At 38.5% G+C, this 19,261-nt stretch overlaps 2 protein-coding genes across 3 annotated transcripts in view; both read left to right on the top strand.

Annotated features, from left to right (window-relative positions):
- The window catches only part of slc19a3b (solute carrier family 19 member 3b), a 34,774-nt gene extending 31,326 nt beyond the window's left edge, over positions 1 to 3,448 (top strand). Inside the window, exons 4-5 of the mRNA XM_028793300.2 lie at positions 119 to 260; positions 2,501 to 3,448. Of these exons, the coding sequence (XP_028649133.1) occupies positions 119 to 260; positions 2,501 to 2,656 (298 nt within the window). The 3' untranslated portion in view covers positions 2,657 to 3,448. The remainder of the gene's footprint in view (positions 1 to 118; positions 261 to 2,500) is intronic.
- A 3,625-nt stretch (positions 3,449 to 7,073) lies between these two features.
- LOC114645445 (thiamine transporter 2-like) overlaps positions 7,074 to 19,261 on the top strand; it is a 30,462-nt gene continuing 18,274 nt past the window's right edge. Inside the window, exons 1-4 of one of the 2 annotated variants that reach the window (XM_028793299.2) lie at positions 7,074 to 7,341; positions 11,364 to 12,162; positions 16,558 to 16,750; positions 18,595 to 18,736. In XM_028793299.2, coding sequence (XP_028649132.1) covers positions 7,192 to 7,341; positions 11,364 to 12,162; positions 16,558 to 16,750; positions 18,595 to 18,736 — 1,284 coding nt within the window. In that variant the 5' untranslated portion in view covers positions 7,074 to 7,191. Of the gene's footprint in view, positions 7,342 to 11,363; positions 12,163 to 16,557; positions 16,751 to 18,594; positions 19,049 to 19,261 lie in introns of those variants that run through there. The other variant, XM_051923029.1, reaches the window with a different exon arrangement.

Genomic DNA, 19,261 nt, shown 5'->3' with positions numbered 1-19,261 from the left:
ACTGCAACACAGTAGCGCTTCCACTCTGTTCCCAAGATTTATGTGTCACATGACTCTCAAGGCTGCAGTACCGTTCCTTATTTTTTACCACTAAATTCCTTTCATTTTTCACATTTAGGTTCCTAATTGCTGATAATCTGTCAGATGAGTGCTATGCATTGATGTTTGGGATTAACACCTTTGTTGCGCTGCTGCTTCAGACTTTGCTTACTGCTATCGTAGTGGATGAAAGCAGTCTGGGATTAGGCATTGTTAATCAGGTAAGTCGACTATTAGGCTAGTCATTTTAGTTTCTTTAAAATTCTATCAAATTCTATTCTATTGGTTCCATACTGTTTAGTTCACATTTTTGACAATTTCAGTTTTGGGCAGTTAGAGATGCCATTTTATTTTCCAGATGATTTTGTCCTTCTGGCTTAATTGTAGTTCAGGCAGTTGCTGCACCAGCAGTATCCCTAATGTCACAGTTATTTTCAACACGTATCTTTTCATTCAATAAAACTAAAGTCAATGTCCTTTGAATTGAAAATGTTATCCTTATATACTGTGAAAAAAGTCAGTTATATGTACAGTATATATATATATATATATATATATATATATATATATATATATATATATATTTAGATTTATTTGCTTGGCAAATGCTTTTATCCAAAGCAACTTACAAAAAGAGATAAACATAATCGAGTAACATTAGGCTAGGGCCTGTTTGTTCAGCAAGCGTAGTAGGACAGGTAACAAAAGATGATTGCCACAACTGAAAAGATGTAATAACTAATAAATATACAGTAATGGATTAAAATCAATAAAGCAATTAAACTTAGTCTAACAAATTAACTAACAACATAAAATATCCCTAAGAAAAGATTTGCTATGTTGCCATCACAGAAAAATCTTAAAAAAACAAAAACAAAAAACAGGTGACCCTTTTGGCATCAGGTCCTGTATAGTTCTTGATGTTGCAGACTTTGGTCCTCCTTGACCACATATTGATTTAGCAGATTACAGAAACACAATGTCAGATAGATGTTTAATAATTAACATTCATTAAAATAGACAAAGAATCCAGGAAACAATTCCAAGTATTATTTGCAGATTTTACTAATTCTTAAAGATTGGGCGTTTCATTTCCATATGATAGTGGTGTAGTTCTTCAAAATTGAAATCTTGTGAACCAGGTAGCTTATTTAGGATTCACAATGACGGTAAAGAGTTCATGTGAAGAACATGGAAGTGTAGTCATAGAATAACTGCTTATGCCAAAACATGTGTGTATCCAAGGCCTTTAGAAGAATTTTACAAAGTTTATTTTGGACACAATGAAGTAGGACAGTGATGGAGGAGGTAGGGCTTCCACTTCATAGTGTATGGACCTTGGTATTAATTTAAGGCAAAATATCCTGCCTGTGATTTTTTGACATTCTCCTTCTGTGATTACTCTTACACTTCAAAGCAATTCCATGAAATCCACCAGTGGTTATAATTTGACCCATTAGAGTTCAACGCAGACGGCTGAGTGATTAGCTGACTTCTTGTCCCAGGCAGATTCCAGTCTTGTGGCCACAGCTGACAGGAAACAACCAGCCTTCCCATGAGGCTTGAAGAACAGATAGATAGATAGATAGATACTTTATTAATCCCAAGGGGAGATTCACATACTCCAGCAGCACCTTACTGATACAAAAAAAACAATATTAAAGATTGATAATAATGCAGGTAAAAAACAGACAATATCTTTGTATAATGTTAACGTTTACCCCCCTGGGTGGAATTGAAGAGTCGCATAGTTTGAGGGAGGAATGATCTTCTCAGTCTATCAGTGGAGCAGGGCAGTGACAGCAGTCTGTCGCTGAAGCTGCTCTTCTGTCTGGAGATGATACTATTTAGTGGATGCAGTGGATTCTCCATAATTGATAGGAGCCTGCTTAGCGCTAACTGTCCAGCTCCGTGCCTACAATAGAGCCTGCCTTCCTCACCAGTTTGTCCAGGCGTGAGGCGTCTTTCTTCTTAATGCTGCCTCCCCAGCACACCACCGCGTAGAAGAGGGCGCTCGCCACAACCGTCTGATAGAACATCTGCAGCATCTTATTGCAGATGTTGAAGGACGCCAGTCTTCTAAGGTAGTATAACCGGCTCTGTCCTTTCTTGCACAGAGCATCAGTATTGGCAGTCCAGTCCAATTTATCATCCAGCTGCACTCCCAGGTATTTATAGGTCTGCACCCTCTGCACACCGTCACCTCTGATGATCACGGGGTCCATGAGGGGCCTGGGCCTCCTAAAATCCACCACCAGCTCCTTGGTTTTGCTGGTGTTCAGGTGTAGGTGGTTTGAATCGCACCATTTAACAAACTCATTGATTAGGTCTACTAATAGCAATTACTAACTAACAGCCATGATAAAGTATTCCTGGGTGTGAGACATGACTTCTGTTATGTAAGTGCATTTACTGGGTCGCAGCACCTTTGAAATTAACTGCTTGTATTTTTGTTTTTCAGTTTATCATCTATGGCAGTTATTACACTGTCATTTCTGTGATTTTTCTTTTAAGAGGAATTTATGTGCTGTGCTATAAATGGAAACGAAGGCAGCCACAGGGACATGAAGATGTGCTAAGTGAAGCCCCCTTTGTTATCTTCTCTCAAAAACTGTGAAGATCACTTCAAAGTGACAGAAGTGGACCGTTGAGCTCTTCGGTGCTCTTAGCACACAAAGCCTCTTCTGCACTAGTAGCAGCTTCTGCATTCACATATTGTGAGCACAGAATGAAACTTACAAAGCACTTTAAAAATATGTAGTTTTTATAGTGCCTTTCATGCAAGACATGATAATAGATACCACACTTCTGTAGTTGATTAAGATGAACATTCCCTTGAAATGAAGTAATATTAAAACATAATAATAAAATAATGCACTGAAAATTTAATTGACCAAACTTCATAATTTCATTCTATCAGTTTTAAACCAGAAACATATGTTCACCTTATTTTGTGAAATTTTTGTTATTCATTCTAATTTTTCCAGATTCCTATCTCTTTTATTCTGGCTTTATTGCTGGCTGTTGTTCCCTTCTTTATAGTGTCTTTATCTTCTCTTTGTCTCTGCACTTCAGTTTACTCCAGCCATCCAAAACTTATTTGAGACATTGTGGTGAAGCAGATGACAAAGAAAATGAGCGTAACATTAACAATATATGTCTTCTGAATCACATATTCACTATGGATAACAGATTAAAGATCATAAAATAATGTGTAAATGATTCCGGGGGCTTGAACCTCAAATATATTTGAGTTTGAAGAATCCCATGCATTTAATATTTCCATTGTTGTTTGAACAAATTGAGAAGTATCCATTACTGTGCTGAAATGCTTCTTAAATTCTTGCTAATCTGAATACATTGACTTTTTAACAATAAATACAGTGAGGTTTCATTTCAGGAGCCAGCATCACAGCACATGACATGTACAGAGTTTGGCCAAGTTTAATTGTTTATGAAGAATTGTTTCAAATTCCCATTACTTAAACCTGACGTGTCTGCTAAAATATTCTTCAAATGTATTATACGCGTAGATTATGCCCTATTGGCAACATTCTCTTTTGTCATCAGTGGCCTACCAGAAGGTGGGCTATCTGCAAGAGACATCCTGCTACTACAGCTACCCTCTACATTTTGAAATTCAGTGACCGCATCATACCAGGTTGTGTGGTTTTAAGCATCCATACTGATCTATATAAATAACTGCCCACTAGAAAATCTAACCTTGTGCCCGATGTTACAGTAACACTTATGTCTAACTCCGCTACAGTTATATAGCATGCCCATATTATATCACAATGCCTTAGATACAACACATGGTGCAGCACCAGCTGTTTGTCATGCACTGTTTCACCCATCAAATTTGTACATTCATCTAAAACAGCAAGAGGAGGTGAACTGGAGGGGAGGAAAGGAGTACCCTTTGTGGAAGAGGGTAGAAGGAGAGGTGAATAAGACAGTTTCTTCCTCTAGGTGGTCCAAGGTGGTGTAATCTCTGAGCAGTTAGTGGAAAAGCCTGTCACTTCTTAACACAAGGTGAAAAGTATTCTTCATACAGCACATGCAGCTTCTAGCATCCTAGGTTGCCACAAGTGTGCGAATGTCAGGAAACAATCCATAAACCAGTAAAAAGTATGACATAAGTGAACTGAGCACACAGTTTTTTAAGATTCAAAAGAATATTTTTTCCTATGAGATGCACTGTAGATGACATTACGAGCCAGGACATTCTGAAATACTCTCGCTTAACAGGGGCTACATTAGAAAGGACAGGTGACAATCAAAGAAAAAACAAGAGGTCCTTCTCACTGGCAGTCCAGATTATGAAGATGTTATCTATGTAACGGAGATACAACATTGGTTTAAAGATGCACGTTGACATAAAATCTTCCTCCAATTTTGCCATAAATAGGTTTACATAGTGAGGTGCAAACCGAGAGCTCATTGCAGTTCCCATTTGTTGCAAGTAGAAGTCTTGTGCAAATGAGAATAAGTTATGTGCCAGAGTGAATTTTATCATCTGCATAACTTATTCAGTGGGTAAATCATGTTGTATGTTTCACATGCCAATATGCCATCATCATGGGGGTTGTTTGTGCCTCAACATCCATTGTGGCCAGTCAGGTTTGATCATTTTCTTTGAATTTTTCCATTAGCAGTAGGCAACCTTGAAGGTTGGGGAGTCCTTCAGGGTCACTTACCCTGTCTGTTGTCTGTGCGTGGACACCATTTTGGATCACTTCGCTGTACAATAGTGCTATTCTCTGGCTGAGATGCAAAATCAAGGTTGTGACTCTGTGGTAATAAAAGATCCCTGGACATTTTTCGAAAAGAGCAGGGTGTTTTCTCAAAGCCCTGGGTAAATTGCCCACTGGTCACTGGCCTGGTCACTCTGGCCTCTAATCATCCCCTGTTCCTTATTTGCTAACTATGTGTCTCACCCCTTGCCCACTTTATCATTTGGTGAATGTACTGGTGAATGGCTGCCGTCACATCATCCTAGTGGATGTTACACATTGGTGGTGGTTGATGTGGTTTCATAGTGTGAATTAATTACTTAGCTATTCAAAGGACAAAAGTAGCAAGTTGAGAGGACAGAGGTCTTGATCAATGAGTGCATTTACATGAATTTTAATAATCCAGTTATTCACAGAAACCTGGTTTCAAAAATGTTATATAAACCCTTATTTTGAGAAAGCAGGTTAACCCATAGATTTCTCTGTGAAAAATTCGATTATGCAGCTACATACACCCTTAATTGGGCTACAAGTATCTTGCAGTTTGCATTTTGTCAGTGCTTTGCACATGCTTTCAGTAGCCGTGGGTAGAAGCACCCAGAAAATACATTTCCAGTAGCAAGTGTTTGGGCGATCTTATCATTCCTTCTCGTGGCTGAAATAATGCGTCTGAATATTTTAGAAATTACTAAATTTATGATAACCAAAACATACGGGGTTAAGCTCAGCAGCATAATCTCAGGTGAGACTAGTTTTCGGATTCACAGCAGTTTTTGAAGATTTTTTTTTTTTTTGCACATTTTTAATGAGACCAGAGCATTTTGTCCATGGAGAACTCTGTAAGTGTACCAATTCATTTAAATGAAGGTCTTTAAGAAAACTGTTTTTTACCTTACTCACCTTATTCTCGTCGGCTACTGCTAACAGAAAATTTAAAAGAAAATGATCAAACCTGACTAAAAAGCATTAAGTCAGCGTTTCTCAACCTTTAAGTATTTGCAACCCGAGTTTTCGTAACAGTTTTAATCGCGCCCCCCTAACGTTTTTTTTAATGGAGCCCACTAATACCAATTTGTTCTTTTTTAATTAATGATATATCATAGATACATATTTTATTATACCTACTTAACTTTTATCAACATTTATCTAACTCTATATTTATTTTTCTAGTATCAGAATGTAGTTTAAGTTAATTTGTTTTGGTTTCAATAGATGTATTTTTCATATTTTCGATTCGTTTTCTTTTTTTTTCACATCTTTGCGCCCACCTAGGGGGGCCCGTCCCACAGATTCAGAAACACTGCTTTAAGTAATTAATATTTACCAGTCAAACAAATCAAAATAAATGATAAAGTAATGGGTGTAGTTCTCTATTAGAAACCCTCCATGCTAGCATGTGAGTGGATTTCCCTATAGACTAACTTTCAAAGATAAAATGTATAGTTAATAATTGTAGTATAAAGTCTCTTATCATAACAGATACAACAAAAGAAAGGCAGTTAAAGCTGAGCCATTCATTACCTTCATTACCTGTGAAAGTGCTGCTGACTTTGGGGAATTGTTTCAATTAATCTAGAAACCCTGGCATCTGAAACTAGTAAAAACAAGCATGGATGGAAAGATAGGAATGAGAAACAAGAGAAAAAATGGGAGACAAAAAGAGAAGAAAGTAACGGAGGAAAGGCATCTCAGGCAAGAAAAGTGGCAGTTTTAGGATTCACTCAGACTCTTGAGTAAATCCAAATGACTTGGCTGTTTTACTGATGAGCTACTTCATTAACCACTGCATCAGGAAGCATACCATATTTAACTGGAATGATGAAGTTCGTAGAGCTACAGTCTCACTGTTGCTGAAGCCCAGGTTCAATTCTCAGCTTGCTTGCATTTTCTCCCAGTTTCACCTGGGTATTACTTCAGGCACCTTGGCTTTCTTCTGCATCCTAAAATCACAGGAATTGAGTTAACAGACCACCTGGCTCAGTAAGTGATGTGGCAGTGCCTGCCTGTTTCCAGTTATAGCCTTGTATCCCTTCCAGAGGGATTCTATCTAGTGCTGCCAGGAAGCCATCAGCCTCCACAACACTGGAGAAGTTAGTGAAAATTACAAATCATCTCAAAATCTCAGACAGAACTAACATATTGAGTACTTAAAAAGGTTAAAAAAATCCAAAGTTTACAATAGGAGATACCCATGTGCATCTGAATTATTTTATGACTTTAACTCCCTTTGGCCAAAAAGGACATATTCTTTTTCCTGGAGCCATTAGTTAACTATAAAAGTTTATGGTGACTAATAATTAACTTTTTGTACTTTATTCATTCATTTACAATACACAATAGTTAAGAGCCTCAGAGCTCAGATGACCCTAGTTGCTAGCACTCTGATGTGACAAGATTGTGAACTTACCTCTTGGCTATGGAGAGTATAAGAAAAGTGAACTCAGAAATTGGGAGGCACCCAACTACCCTGCTGTGCATCTATGGCTTTTTTTCCATGATGAGGCCTTCAGAACCTTTTCTGACTCCGTATCTCACTGGTCATGTGAAGAACTTGACAGTTGATGAGGTAGGCTTATTTTACATTAACTAGACGCATTTCAGTTATTATGGAGAGACTTTATCCGGCAACACTGAAAACAAATAAGTAAAATTGTGTAGTAATACACCAAATTGTAAGGAATGTTCATTTAAGATTACTTAAAAACTACAAACTGCTGACATACTAACCACTGCAATTGCCAATGGTCGAGTAAATTACATTCTTGATTTGCTGCTCAACCTGTTACTTTTGCAAAGGGAGAAAAATATTCATCAAAAATAAAATGTTGTTGTTGTTATCCCATTATGATAAAGTTCCAGGTGTACCAGGCACCATACAGTCATGTGAAGAATGTTTTTTCTCTTTTAACATACAGTGCATCCGGAAAATATTCACAGCGCATCACTTTTTCCACATTTTGTTATGTTACAGCCTTATTCCAAAATGGATTCATTTTTTTCCTCAGAATTCTACACACAACACCCCATAATGACCAACGTGAAAAAAGTTTACTTGAGGTTTTTGCAAATTTATTACAAATAAAAAAACTGAGAAATCACATGTTCATAAGTATTCATAGCCTTTGTTCAAGAGATGTTCAATCGGATTCAAGTCTGGGCTCTGGCTGGGCCACTCAAGGACATTCACAGAGTTGTCCTGAAGCCACTCCTTTAATATCTTGGCTGTGTGCTTAGGGTCGTTGTCCTGCTGAAAGATGAACCATCGCCCCAGTCTGAGGTCAAGAGCGCTCTGGAGCAGGTTTTCATCCAGGATGTCTCTGTACATTGCTGCAGTCATCTTTCCTTTTATCCTGACTAGTCTCCCAGTTCCTGCCACTGAAAAACATCCCCACAGCATGATGCTGCCACCACCATGCTTCACTGTAGGGATGGTATTGGCCAGGTGATGAGCGGTGCCTGGTTTCCTCCAAACGTGACGCCTGGCATTCATACCAAAGAGTTCAATCTTTGTCTCATCAGACCAGAGAATTCTCTTTCTCATGGTCTGAGAGTCCTTCAGGTGCCTTTTGGCAAACTCCAGGTGGGCTGCCATGTGCCTTTTACTACGGAGTGGCTTCTGTCTGGCCACACTACCATACAGGCCTGATTGGTGGATTGCTGCAGAAATGGTTGTCCTTCTGGAAGGTTCTCCTCTCTCCACAGAGGACCTCTGGAGCTCTGACAGAGTTACCATCGGGTTCTTGGTCACCTCCCTGACTAAGGCCCTTCTCCCCCGATTGCTCAGTTTAGATGGTCGGCTAGCTCTAGGAAGAGTCCTGGTGGTTTCGAACTTCTTCCACTTATGGATGATGGAGGCCACTGTGCTCACTGGGACCTTCAAAGCAGCAGAAATTTTTCTGTAACCTTCCCCAGATCTGCGCCTCGAGACAATCCTGTCTCGGAGGTCTACAGACAATTCCTTTGACTTCATGCTTGGTTTATGCTCTGACATGAACTGTCAACTGTGGGACCTTATATAGACAGGTGTGTGCCTTTCAAAATCATGTCCAATCAACTGAATTTACCACAGGCGGACTCCAATTAAGCTGCAGAAACATCTCAAGAATGATCAGGGGAAACAGGATGCACCGGAGCTCAAATTTGAGCTTCATGGCAAAGGCTGTGAATACTTATGTACATGTGTTTTCTCAGTTTTTTTTATTTTTAATAAATTTGCAAAAATCTCAAGTAAACATTTTTCACGTTGCCATTATGGGGTGTTGTGTGTAGAATTCTGAGGAAAAAAATGAATTTAATCAATTTTGGAATAGGGCTGTAACATAACAAAATGTGGAAAAAGTGATGCCCTTTGACTACTTTCCGGATGCACTGTATGTGGACAGAACTAAAATTTTGATCTTCATGTAAATATGTGGACATACTGTAACTAAAATTTTGATCTTCATGCAAATATTATCTATAGATAAATGTGAATTAAATGAAAAAAAGGAAAACAAATATTGCAAAGTCAAATTTATAAAACAAAATAAAATGAAATGTGGAAATAGTCAGCCACCCTTGGCGCTGCTAGTTGGTATTGCCCCCTCAAGCAGGCATTCCCTGTAACTGTCTACCCATCTCTGATCTTGACCTGGAGGTTTTTTCCAATTCTTCCATTCAGAATTACCAGATCTCCTTCTGGTTAAACTCCAGTCGTCTGACAGCTGGTCTCACGTTATTCTTAAGAACCCTCTGGCACAATGAAGAGTTCATAGTGGATTTTATGAGGGTGAGCTGTCCAGGCTGTGATGAAGCAAAGCAGCCAAAAAAACTAAAATTTTCACTAACCTTGCTTTCACAGCTGGTATCAGGTTCCTCTGTTCGAATGCGGTCTTTGGGTTTTTGCCAAAAAGGTCTTCTGACAATGTAATCACATAACTATTTTTGCCTTCTCTGTTAAGAGCACTTTGCTCCAGACATCTTGGTCTTTGCCTAGATGGCCATGGGCAAACGTTAGTCTTGCCGTGATATTCTTTCTGGACAGAACAGTTTTCCTCGTGCCTCACCTGCTACGAACATCAAATTTATAAAGCTTCTTACCAATGGTTAGACTCATTCACTTTGACATTAACAGTGGCAAAAGCAACTATGTTCTTTGCAGAAATTCTGGGGTTCTTACAGACTTCATTCAGTATCTTCCATTCTGCACTCGGACTGGCCTGGCCAAGTTGGCAGTTCGAAATCCATCTCCACTTTTAGATGATCTTCCAGACAGTGAAATGGTTGATATACAATTCTTGATCTACACATGGTGATAACAAACACCTCAACAAAAAAGAGCAAACCAAACTAAATATCCAAGGTTAAATAAGATTGGCTCTTCCAAGATCATCTCTAAAGATGTTATAATCATTTACACCTGATTTAGTGCACCCGAGGCTAAATTTAGGCATCTGAAGGAGTGAACAATGGAGTATACTTTTTCCACAAGCCCAACATTTGCATTTATGATTCGTTAAATTATATAATGGATTACCAAAATATAAATGTGGCAGGATGATTGTTATAACACCTTTACATATTGATACTGTTTAATGAAGATTAGATGTATATGTCCACTGTGAATTGGACAGCCCGGACACAGACAGGCAGACACGACTAAAGCCATCACCTCACATTTATTTTACATTAATATTTACAATGTCTCTATAAGTGCACCCACACACACAAACCCCAGCAGTCTCCCAAAGTCCAGGCTCCTCTTTAAGCCACTTCTCTTTCTCTCTCAGGCCTCTTGTTGCTGCCTCCTCTCCGACCTCGTCCTTCTCCTCACCCGACTCCAGCCCTGAGTGAGGGAGGGCGGCTCCTTAAATAGGCAGGCGGCTGATGACCACACCCGGCCACCTGCCACACCACATATATTTAAAAAATAACTAAAATAACGTAACTGTGGATGTGAAAGACCACCATGATGGATGGTATCCTCTCACTGTTATTTTCCTCAAAACTATTAAAAATGTCCCATCCAATGACTAAAGAGGCATGATAATTTAAATGATTTGCTGATTTGATTGAAATTTGTTTGGAATTCAAATTAACATTACTAGTCTTGAGAAACAAGATTGCCTCTTGGTGATGATTCAACTAAATGTCATTGCACGGTACTGTCTATTGAGGGAATCAAACTAAAGGAAAGAAATGGGATAAGTCAGGTGCTCCAGAAAATACCAAACAGATTTTGCATTGGTATTTTTCTGTAAAGTAAGCAAATAATACAAGTCTCTGATATCACTTTCGGCTCACTCATCACAACAAGTATTTGATTATAGCAATACAGTACAGTCATATATATTTTCAAATCATTTGTTTAATCTGCTATACAGTATAACAGCATGACAGATTAGTTCGTCATATTTAACTTCATGATCTAAATTATTTAGTAAATTCATGTAATAGTTCATGTTTTCATCACTTATTATCCTTAACGCTAAACAGCAACCAGAACTGAATTGTACAAATTAAACTAATTGAAATTAACCTTTACATGGTTGTGCTTTCCAAGGCCAGTTTCACAAAATACTTTTATCTTTTGTTTGGTTTTTTTCCTAGGTCACTAATGAAGTTTTTCCTGTGTGGACATATTCTTACCTGGTGATCCTGATGCCTGTTTTCTTAACCACAGACTGTTTAAGATACAAGCCCATCATTATTCTTCAAGGTATTAGCTACATTCTCACATGGGTAATGCTCCTTTTTGCCCAAGGTGTGCTGGCAATGCAGTTCATGGAGTTTCTATACGGTATGGTGACAGCTACTGAAATCGCCTATTTCTCCTACATTTATAGCATTGTTAACCAGGACCGATATCAGAAGGTAACCAGTTACTGTCGAAGCATTCAGTTGTGTGGCTTTACACTTGCCTCTGTGATGGGTCAGCTGCTGATTTCGTTGGTAGGTTTAGATTACTTTTATCTGAATGTCATAACTTTGGTTTCTTGTTCTATTGCCCTCATTTTCTCGTTTCTGTTGCCCATGCCAAAGAGAAGTATGTTTTTCCATAAAACAGAAACAGAAGTTGCTGTAAATAGTCAGTTGAAGTCACCATACGATGTCAGAACACACAATGTTGAAGACTTCAACTCACAGGACAGAGCCAATGTGTCCACAATGCCAACCCAAGTAGAGGTTCCCAAAAATCGTTTTATGAAGGTACTTCGCCAGCTATTGAATGATATCATAACCTGCTACTCAACTGGACAAATCTTCTACTGGTCACTGTGGTGGGCTTTGGCAACATGTGGCTACAATCAAGTTGTCAACTACACACAGGTGCTGTGGGAGCATGTGCAACCATCAGGCAACCTTAAGGCATACAATGGAGGAGTAGAGGCAATTTCAACACTAATGGGTAAAAATATGTTTTAAGAATTTTTACAAAACTACTATAATCATGTGTTTAAGTGAATACATGTGTTTAAGCTGAATATAAAATGAAACAGACAGGGAGATGTATAAACTGATTCAAAAGTAGAACAAAATAGTGGTACCCACAAGAAAAACAAACAAGGTACTGCTGTTGTAAAGTACTGGTATAATGACACAATATATTGAGGGATGCATAAACATTTAATAAAACTATCCATCCATCCATTATCCAACCGGCTATATCCTTATTACAGGGTCACAGGAGTCTGCTGGAGCCAATCCCAGTCAACACAAGGCGCAAGGCAGGAAACAAACCCTGGGCAGAGCACTAGCCCACGGCAGGGTGCACACACACACACAAACATACACAAGGGACAATTTAGAATCGCCAATGCACCTAACCTGCATGTCTTTGGACCGTGGGAGGAAACCAGAGTACCCAGAGGAAACCCATGCAGACACAGGGAGAACATGCAAACTCCACGCAGGGAGGACCTTAATAAAACTACAAAAAAGTGAAAAATAGTAAACTGAGGTCCCAATACTCAGTTCAGAACAATACGGTTTAGCAAGGAGACTAAATGTATTCTCTTCTTAATAATCAGACCTATCACTGATATAACGCATTTTATCTACTGCTAAGAAGGCTACCATGACATCCGATGAAGCTCTGAGTTTTCAGTCAGCTCTGACTAACTTGTATGAATGTAAAGTGGAATCTGTCTTTACTGGTTACATAAAATCCTATTATATAGCAAGAACTCCAGTCAAACTTGCATAGCACTGGAGATCTCAGGCAGAACAGATCATTAAACAACCAAGGAGCTTCCTGTTTAGTAGTCCTGTAACCCATGCTGCCTTTGAAACACAAACAGAATTATTAAAGAAATCAGCCATTCCTCAAATTCACTTTTGTCACTTCTGGATACTATCAAATGGTCCAGGAAAATTCAAACTTCCACCACATTTCCAGAAACAGTTTCTATCTGCAAGTTTTAAGGTTACTAAACAGTCAGTTATAATAAAAACCAGCAAGCCCTCTCGAAAGAATCGCAAATCCAAGAATGGCAATCACTTTCTTTTCCCTCCGATACTTGGAGGGATGAAATATCATGGAGGGTTGGTGCGTCCTGGGAAAGTACATTTAATTAAATAAACATATTTGTACTAAAGCGGTTTCTTTTTGGAGCTGTGACTCATCTGGTTCTGGTGTTTCACAAGCGCGTTGTAGGCGCCTTCGTTTATTGTTTTTATCCATGCAGTCTCTTTTTTGTTTTTCTATGGCTGTGTTGTCAGCGAGAAGTCGTTTGCTGACGGCGGCGGATTCGCATGCTGAAGTGACCATGCCGGCGGATCCGGTGCGGTGGTGTGGGCGGTCGCGTTTGGGCGGCTGTACAACCTGGCGTGCACGCTTTACCTCAGGTTTAGCTCACAGGTCGTAGCCATGGTAAAGTTTTCATTTAATTAAATAAACATATTTGTACTAAAGCGGTTTCTTTGTGTGGACGCCTTCGTTCATTGTTCTTATCCATACGGGCTCGTGTTTGTATTGCTAATCGTTGAGCTCCTTCCATTTGGAGCCGTGACTCCTACCCTCCGTGTATTGTTTTTATCCATGCGGTCTCATCTTTGTTGTTCTGTGGCTGTGTCGTTAGGTAGAAGTCGTTTACTGTTAGGAAGCATAATCCAACTTATATTTAATACTGAATTACCGTTATGTGATTCAAATATGCCACACTGACTGCTGGCACAGTGGATTAGAGCAAGTGTAGTTTACAGGTTGTGGTGTTTGGGCGCACGTACTGACTCTGGGAAGTACGGGCTCGGTTTTGTATTACAAATCGTTGAGCTCTTTCCATTTGGAGCCGTGACTCATTTGCCTCTGCTGACACCGACTGCTGGCACAGTGGATTAGAGCAAGTTTAGTTTACAGGTTGTGTTGTTTGGGCGCCACCTACTGACTCTGGGGCGCCGCGGCGCAGTGCGCATGCGCTTCGGTGCGTCCGCCGTGCATAAATTAAACTGTCGTTTAGTAATATAGATGCTGTATGTGCATACTATATACAATTGTATATAGTCATATGAAAAAGTATGGGAACCCCTCTCAGTCTGCACAACAATTTACTTTCAAGAAAAAAAGATAACAGTGGTATGTCTTCCATTTCCTAGGAACATATGAGTACTGGGGTGTTTTCCGTACAAAGATTTTTAGTGAAACAGTATTTCGTTGTATGAAATTAAATCAAATGTGGAAAAACTGGCTGTGCAAAAATTTGGGTACCCTTGTAATTTTGCTGATTTGAATGCATGTAACTGCTCAATATTGATTACTTGCAACACCAAATTGGTTGGATTAGCTCCTTAAGCCTTGAACTTCATAGACAGGTGTGTCCAATCATGAGAAAAGGTATTTAAGGTGGTCAATTGCAAGTTGTGCTTCCCTTTGACTCTCCTCTGAAGAGTGACAGCATGGGATCTTCAAAGCAACTCTCAAAAGATCTGAAAACAAAGATTGTTCAGTATCATGGTTTAGGGGAAGGCTAGGGGAAGGGGAAAAGCTATCTCAGAGGTTTAAACTGTCAGTTTAAACTGTAAGGAATGTAATCAGGAAATGGAAAGCCACAGGCACAGTTGCTGTTAAACCCAGGTCTGGCAGGCCAAGAAAAATACAGGAGCGGCATATGCGCAGGATTGTGAGAATGGTTACAGTCAACCCACAGATCACCTCCAAAGACCTGCAAGAACATCTTGCTGCAGATGGTGTGTCTGTACATCATTCTACAATTCAGCACAATTTGCACAAAGAACATCTGCATAGCAAGGTGATGAGAGAGAAGCCCTTTTTGCACTCGCGCCACAAACAGAGTCACTTGTTGTATGCAAATGCTCATTTAGATTCAGATTCATTTTGGAACAAAGTGCTTTGGACTGATGAGACAAAAATGGAGTTATTTGGTCATAACAAAAAACAATTTGCATGGCGGAGGAAGACCACCACATTCCAAGAAAAGCACCTGCTACCTACTGTCAAATTTGGTGGAGGTTCCATCATGCTGTGGGGCCCTTGTTAAAGTCGAGGGTCGGACGAATTAAACCCAATATCATCAAATTCTTCAGGATAATGTTCAAGCATCAGTCACAAAGTTTAAGTTATGCAGGGATTGGATATTCCAACAAGACAATGACCCAAAACACAGTTCAAAATTTACAAAGGCATTCATGCAGAGGGAGAAGTACAATGTTCTGGAATGGCCGTCACAGTCCCATGACTTGAATATCATCGAAAATCTATGGGATGATTTGAAGCAGGCTGTCCATGCTCGACAGCCATCAAATTTAACTGAACTGGAGAGATTTTGTAAGGAAGAATGGTCAAAAACACCTCCATCCAGAATCCAGACACTCATCAAAGGCTATAGGAGGCGTCTAGAGGCTGTTATATTTGCAAAAGGAGGCTCAATTAAGTATTGATGTAATATCTCTGTTGGGGTGCCCAAATTTATGCACCCGTCTAATTTTGTTATGATGCATATTGCATATTTTCTGTTAATCCAATAAACAATGTCATTGCTGCAATACTACTGTTTCCATAAGGCATGTCATATATTAAAAGGAAGTTGCTACTTTGAAAGCTAAGTTGATGATAAACAAAAATCCAAAGAATTAAGAGGGGTTCCCAAACTTTTTCATATGACTGTATATGTTTTTGCAGTCTATGAACATAATTTGTTCTAGGTGTGCATCTGTTTTTGGTATTGCGTTACTATCACTATTATGAGGAGACCGCCATGTAAGCAAGTCACTATACTATGCATGCATGACAATAAACTTACACTTGAAGAAAAAAATCTTGCCCTAACTAATAACTGAAGTAGCAACAAGCTGCAGGAAACCACAACACTAGGAATAAAAAGTTGTTGTGGAGGAAATAAGGCATATGAAAAGAAAAGCTGGACTTCTTTTTAAAATGGTAGAATCTTGCAAAAAAATTTTTTTCTCTGAAAACAACATACATACACTGTTTAACAGTATTTTTGCAGTCTGAAAATGGTAATCAATTCTCTAAAACATTCTTGGCATGAAAAACTGACACATTTTTTATGTTTTAAGGCTTTTGTTTTACATTTGAACTCATGACCTTTGGGGCCCATTTTAAACTGAAAACACAAGCACTATATTTTTAAAAATGTATGACAAGTGTTTAGAACAGTATTTTCCATGGCAAATTTATGTCAATCCTGACTATGAAACAGTAATGTCAACTTGAAAAAATACCAAACTTGTCCTTTTATTTTGTTGGACAAGTCTATAAATTTTGAATTAACTAACCACATTGCCTTAAAACTCATAAGATGAATCTTTCTCTCTTTAACTACAGGTGCAGCAACATCCTTTTTCGTTAGTGTTATCAGAATTGAGTGGAGTCTTTGGGGAGAGCTGACTTTAGGCATTGTTTCTTTCTTGGATGCTGGTGCACTTTTTCTTATGAACTTGACACAAAACATCTGGATCTGTTATGCTGCCTACTTAGTATTCAAGGCTTTGTACATGCTGCTCATAACAATTGCAACGTAAGTAGAAAAGGTCTATTAAAAAAAAACATGACAGCAATTAATTCAAAAGGTTTTTTCTGTCTGCGATCTGAATATTAAAAGTTAGAATCAGACTCAGTCTATAAAGTATCCTGAAGGCAAAAATATACAGAACAGATATTTTGAAAGAGAGAACTGAAATATAAGTATATATGAAATATACAAACAATGGCTTCAGAAAGTATCCTGAGTATCCTGACCCCTTCACTTTTTTCATATTTTGTAATGTTGCAGCCTTGCACTAAAACCATTAAAATTAATTTTTACCTCATCAAGCGACATTCAGTACCTCAGAATGAAAAAGCAAAAGCAGGATTTTGAAATTTTTGCAAATTTACTAAAAACAAAAAACGGAAAAATCACATTGCCACAAGTATTCTGATCGTTTATTCAGTACTTTGTTAAAGAACCTCTAGCAGAGACTGTAGCTTGGAGTCTTCTTGAGTAAGATGTGAAATGCTTTGCACACCTGTATTTGAGAATTTCTGTTATTCTTCCCTACAGATCCTCTCTCAAACTCTGTCAGGTGGGAGAGTGACCATCAGTGGACAACCGTTTTCAGGTCCCTCCAGATATGTTTAATTGGGTTCAAGTTTGGGCTGATCAAGAACAGTCACAGAGTTGAACCTAAGTGACTCCTGTATTTTCTTTGCTTTGTAATTAGGGTCATTGTCCTGTTGCAAGGTGAACCATTATTTTTTATTGGTTTCATCAGACCACAGACTCTTGTTTCTCATAGCCTGAGAGTCCATATGTGCCTTTTTTGCAGTCTCCATGCAGTCATTCCTGTATTGTCTGGTAATCCTACCACAAAGCCCAGATTAGTGGCCTTTTGCAGTGCTCATTGTCTTTTTGGAAGTTTCTTCCATCTTCACATAGGTTCTATGGAGCTCAGCCAGAATGACCATCAGGTACTTGGGCACCTTTCGCACTAAGACCCTTCTCCCCAAATGCTCAGTTTGGCTTGGCAGCCAGCTCTAAGAAGTGTTTCAGTTGTTCAAACCTTACTCCATTTAAGAATTACAATGCTCTTGTGAACCTTCGATGCTACACAAATATATCCCCAGATTTGTGCCGACAGAATATTCTCTCCAAGATCTGCAGGTAATTTCTTCATACTTATTATTTGATTTTGCTCTGATACACACTGTGAGAACTTATATAAACAGAGGTGTGCCTAATTATTTAGAACTAATGGATACTAACCACAGGTGAACTGCAAAAAAGATGTAGAAATATCTCAATGATGATAAACTGAATGACATGAACCTGAGCCAAATGTCATAACAAGGCTCTATATATGTGTGTGAATGTGATATTTCAGATATTTTAATGAATTTGTAAAAAATTGGTAAAACTCTTGTTTTTGTCATTCTAGAGTACTGAATGTTACTTGATAAAGGAAAAAAATAAAATGATTTTAGCACGACTCAAAATAACAAAATGTGCATATTCTTAAAAAGAGTTTCTTTGTTAACAATTAGATAGTTTAATTAGACGAAGAAACTATGTTATCAGAAGTTATTAGAATTTTGATTTTTTTTTCTTTTTTTGACTTTTAAGTTTAACTTAAACAGCAACTAAGTACAACAAACATTTCTACATATGTGGAAATGTACATAATAGATTTCTATGTTCCTGTAGCAGACTTTCTTAAAGTATTTACTATAAAAGGCACCTAACAAAATTCTTAACTGAGTGTCCATGTATGATGCCAATGATAGTATTTAACAAATCAGTGCATTAGGCACTATAACAAATACATTTACAGCTAAAAATCCTTAATGTTTGCAATGAAAACTTTCAAATGCATCTCTTGTTAGGTTTCAGATTGCTGCTACCTTAAGCATTGAACGATATGCTTTAAATTTTGGGATCAATACATTTGTTGCACTTTGTCTTCAGACAATTGTGACAATAATTGTCGTGGATTCAAGAGGTCTAAGTCTGGATATTGTATCCCAGGTGAGTATTTGTGTATACCTGAGCTGCAAGTCAGAAACTATTGCTTCATCTCTAAAAATATATTACTACATCTATTTTCTGAACCCACACTTTCCATTATATGGCGGAGGGCAGGCAGATTCTAAACCTGAAGCACTTGGCAGAAGTCAAAAACCAACATTTGACATGATACAATCACATCTCAGTAAAAGAGACAGACAGACACACCCTAATCTCACATTCCAGTTTAGAATTATTAATCTAAACCACATACTATATATTTGTGCTAACCGAAGTGTCATTGTACCTTTATAAAAACATGTTAAGGATTTGCAGATTAAGTTGTCTTCCATTGCAATAAAAGTCAAAAATAATTTACTATTTAAGAAAATTACACAATGGATGCCCCTCCTTTAACCGTCACCTTATCGTGGTGGAGGGGTTTGCGTGTCCCAATGATCCTAGGAGCTCTGTTGTCCGGGGCTTTATGCCCCTGGTAGGGCCACCCAAGGCAAACTGGTCCTAGGTGAGGGATGAGACAAAGAG

The sequence above is a fragment of the Erpetoichthys calabaricus genome, chromosome 2, assembly GCF_900747795.2.
Source record: "Erpetoichthys calabaricus chromosome 2, fErpCal1.3, whole genome shotgun sequence".
NCBI lineage: Eukaryota > Metazoa > Chordata > Cladistia > Polypteriformes > Polypteridae > Erpetoichthys > Erpetoichthys calabaricus.
Note: the sequence above shows the minus strand (reverse complement) of the source record. Positions and strands in the feature narration are given on the sequence as shown.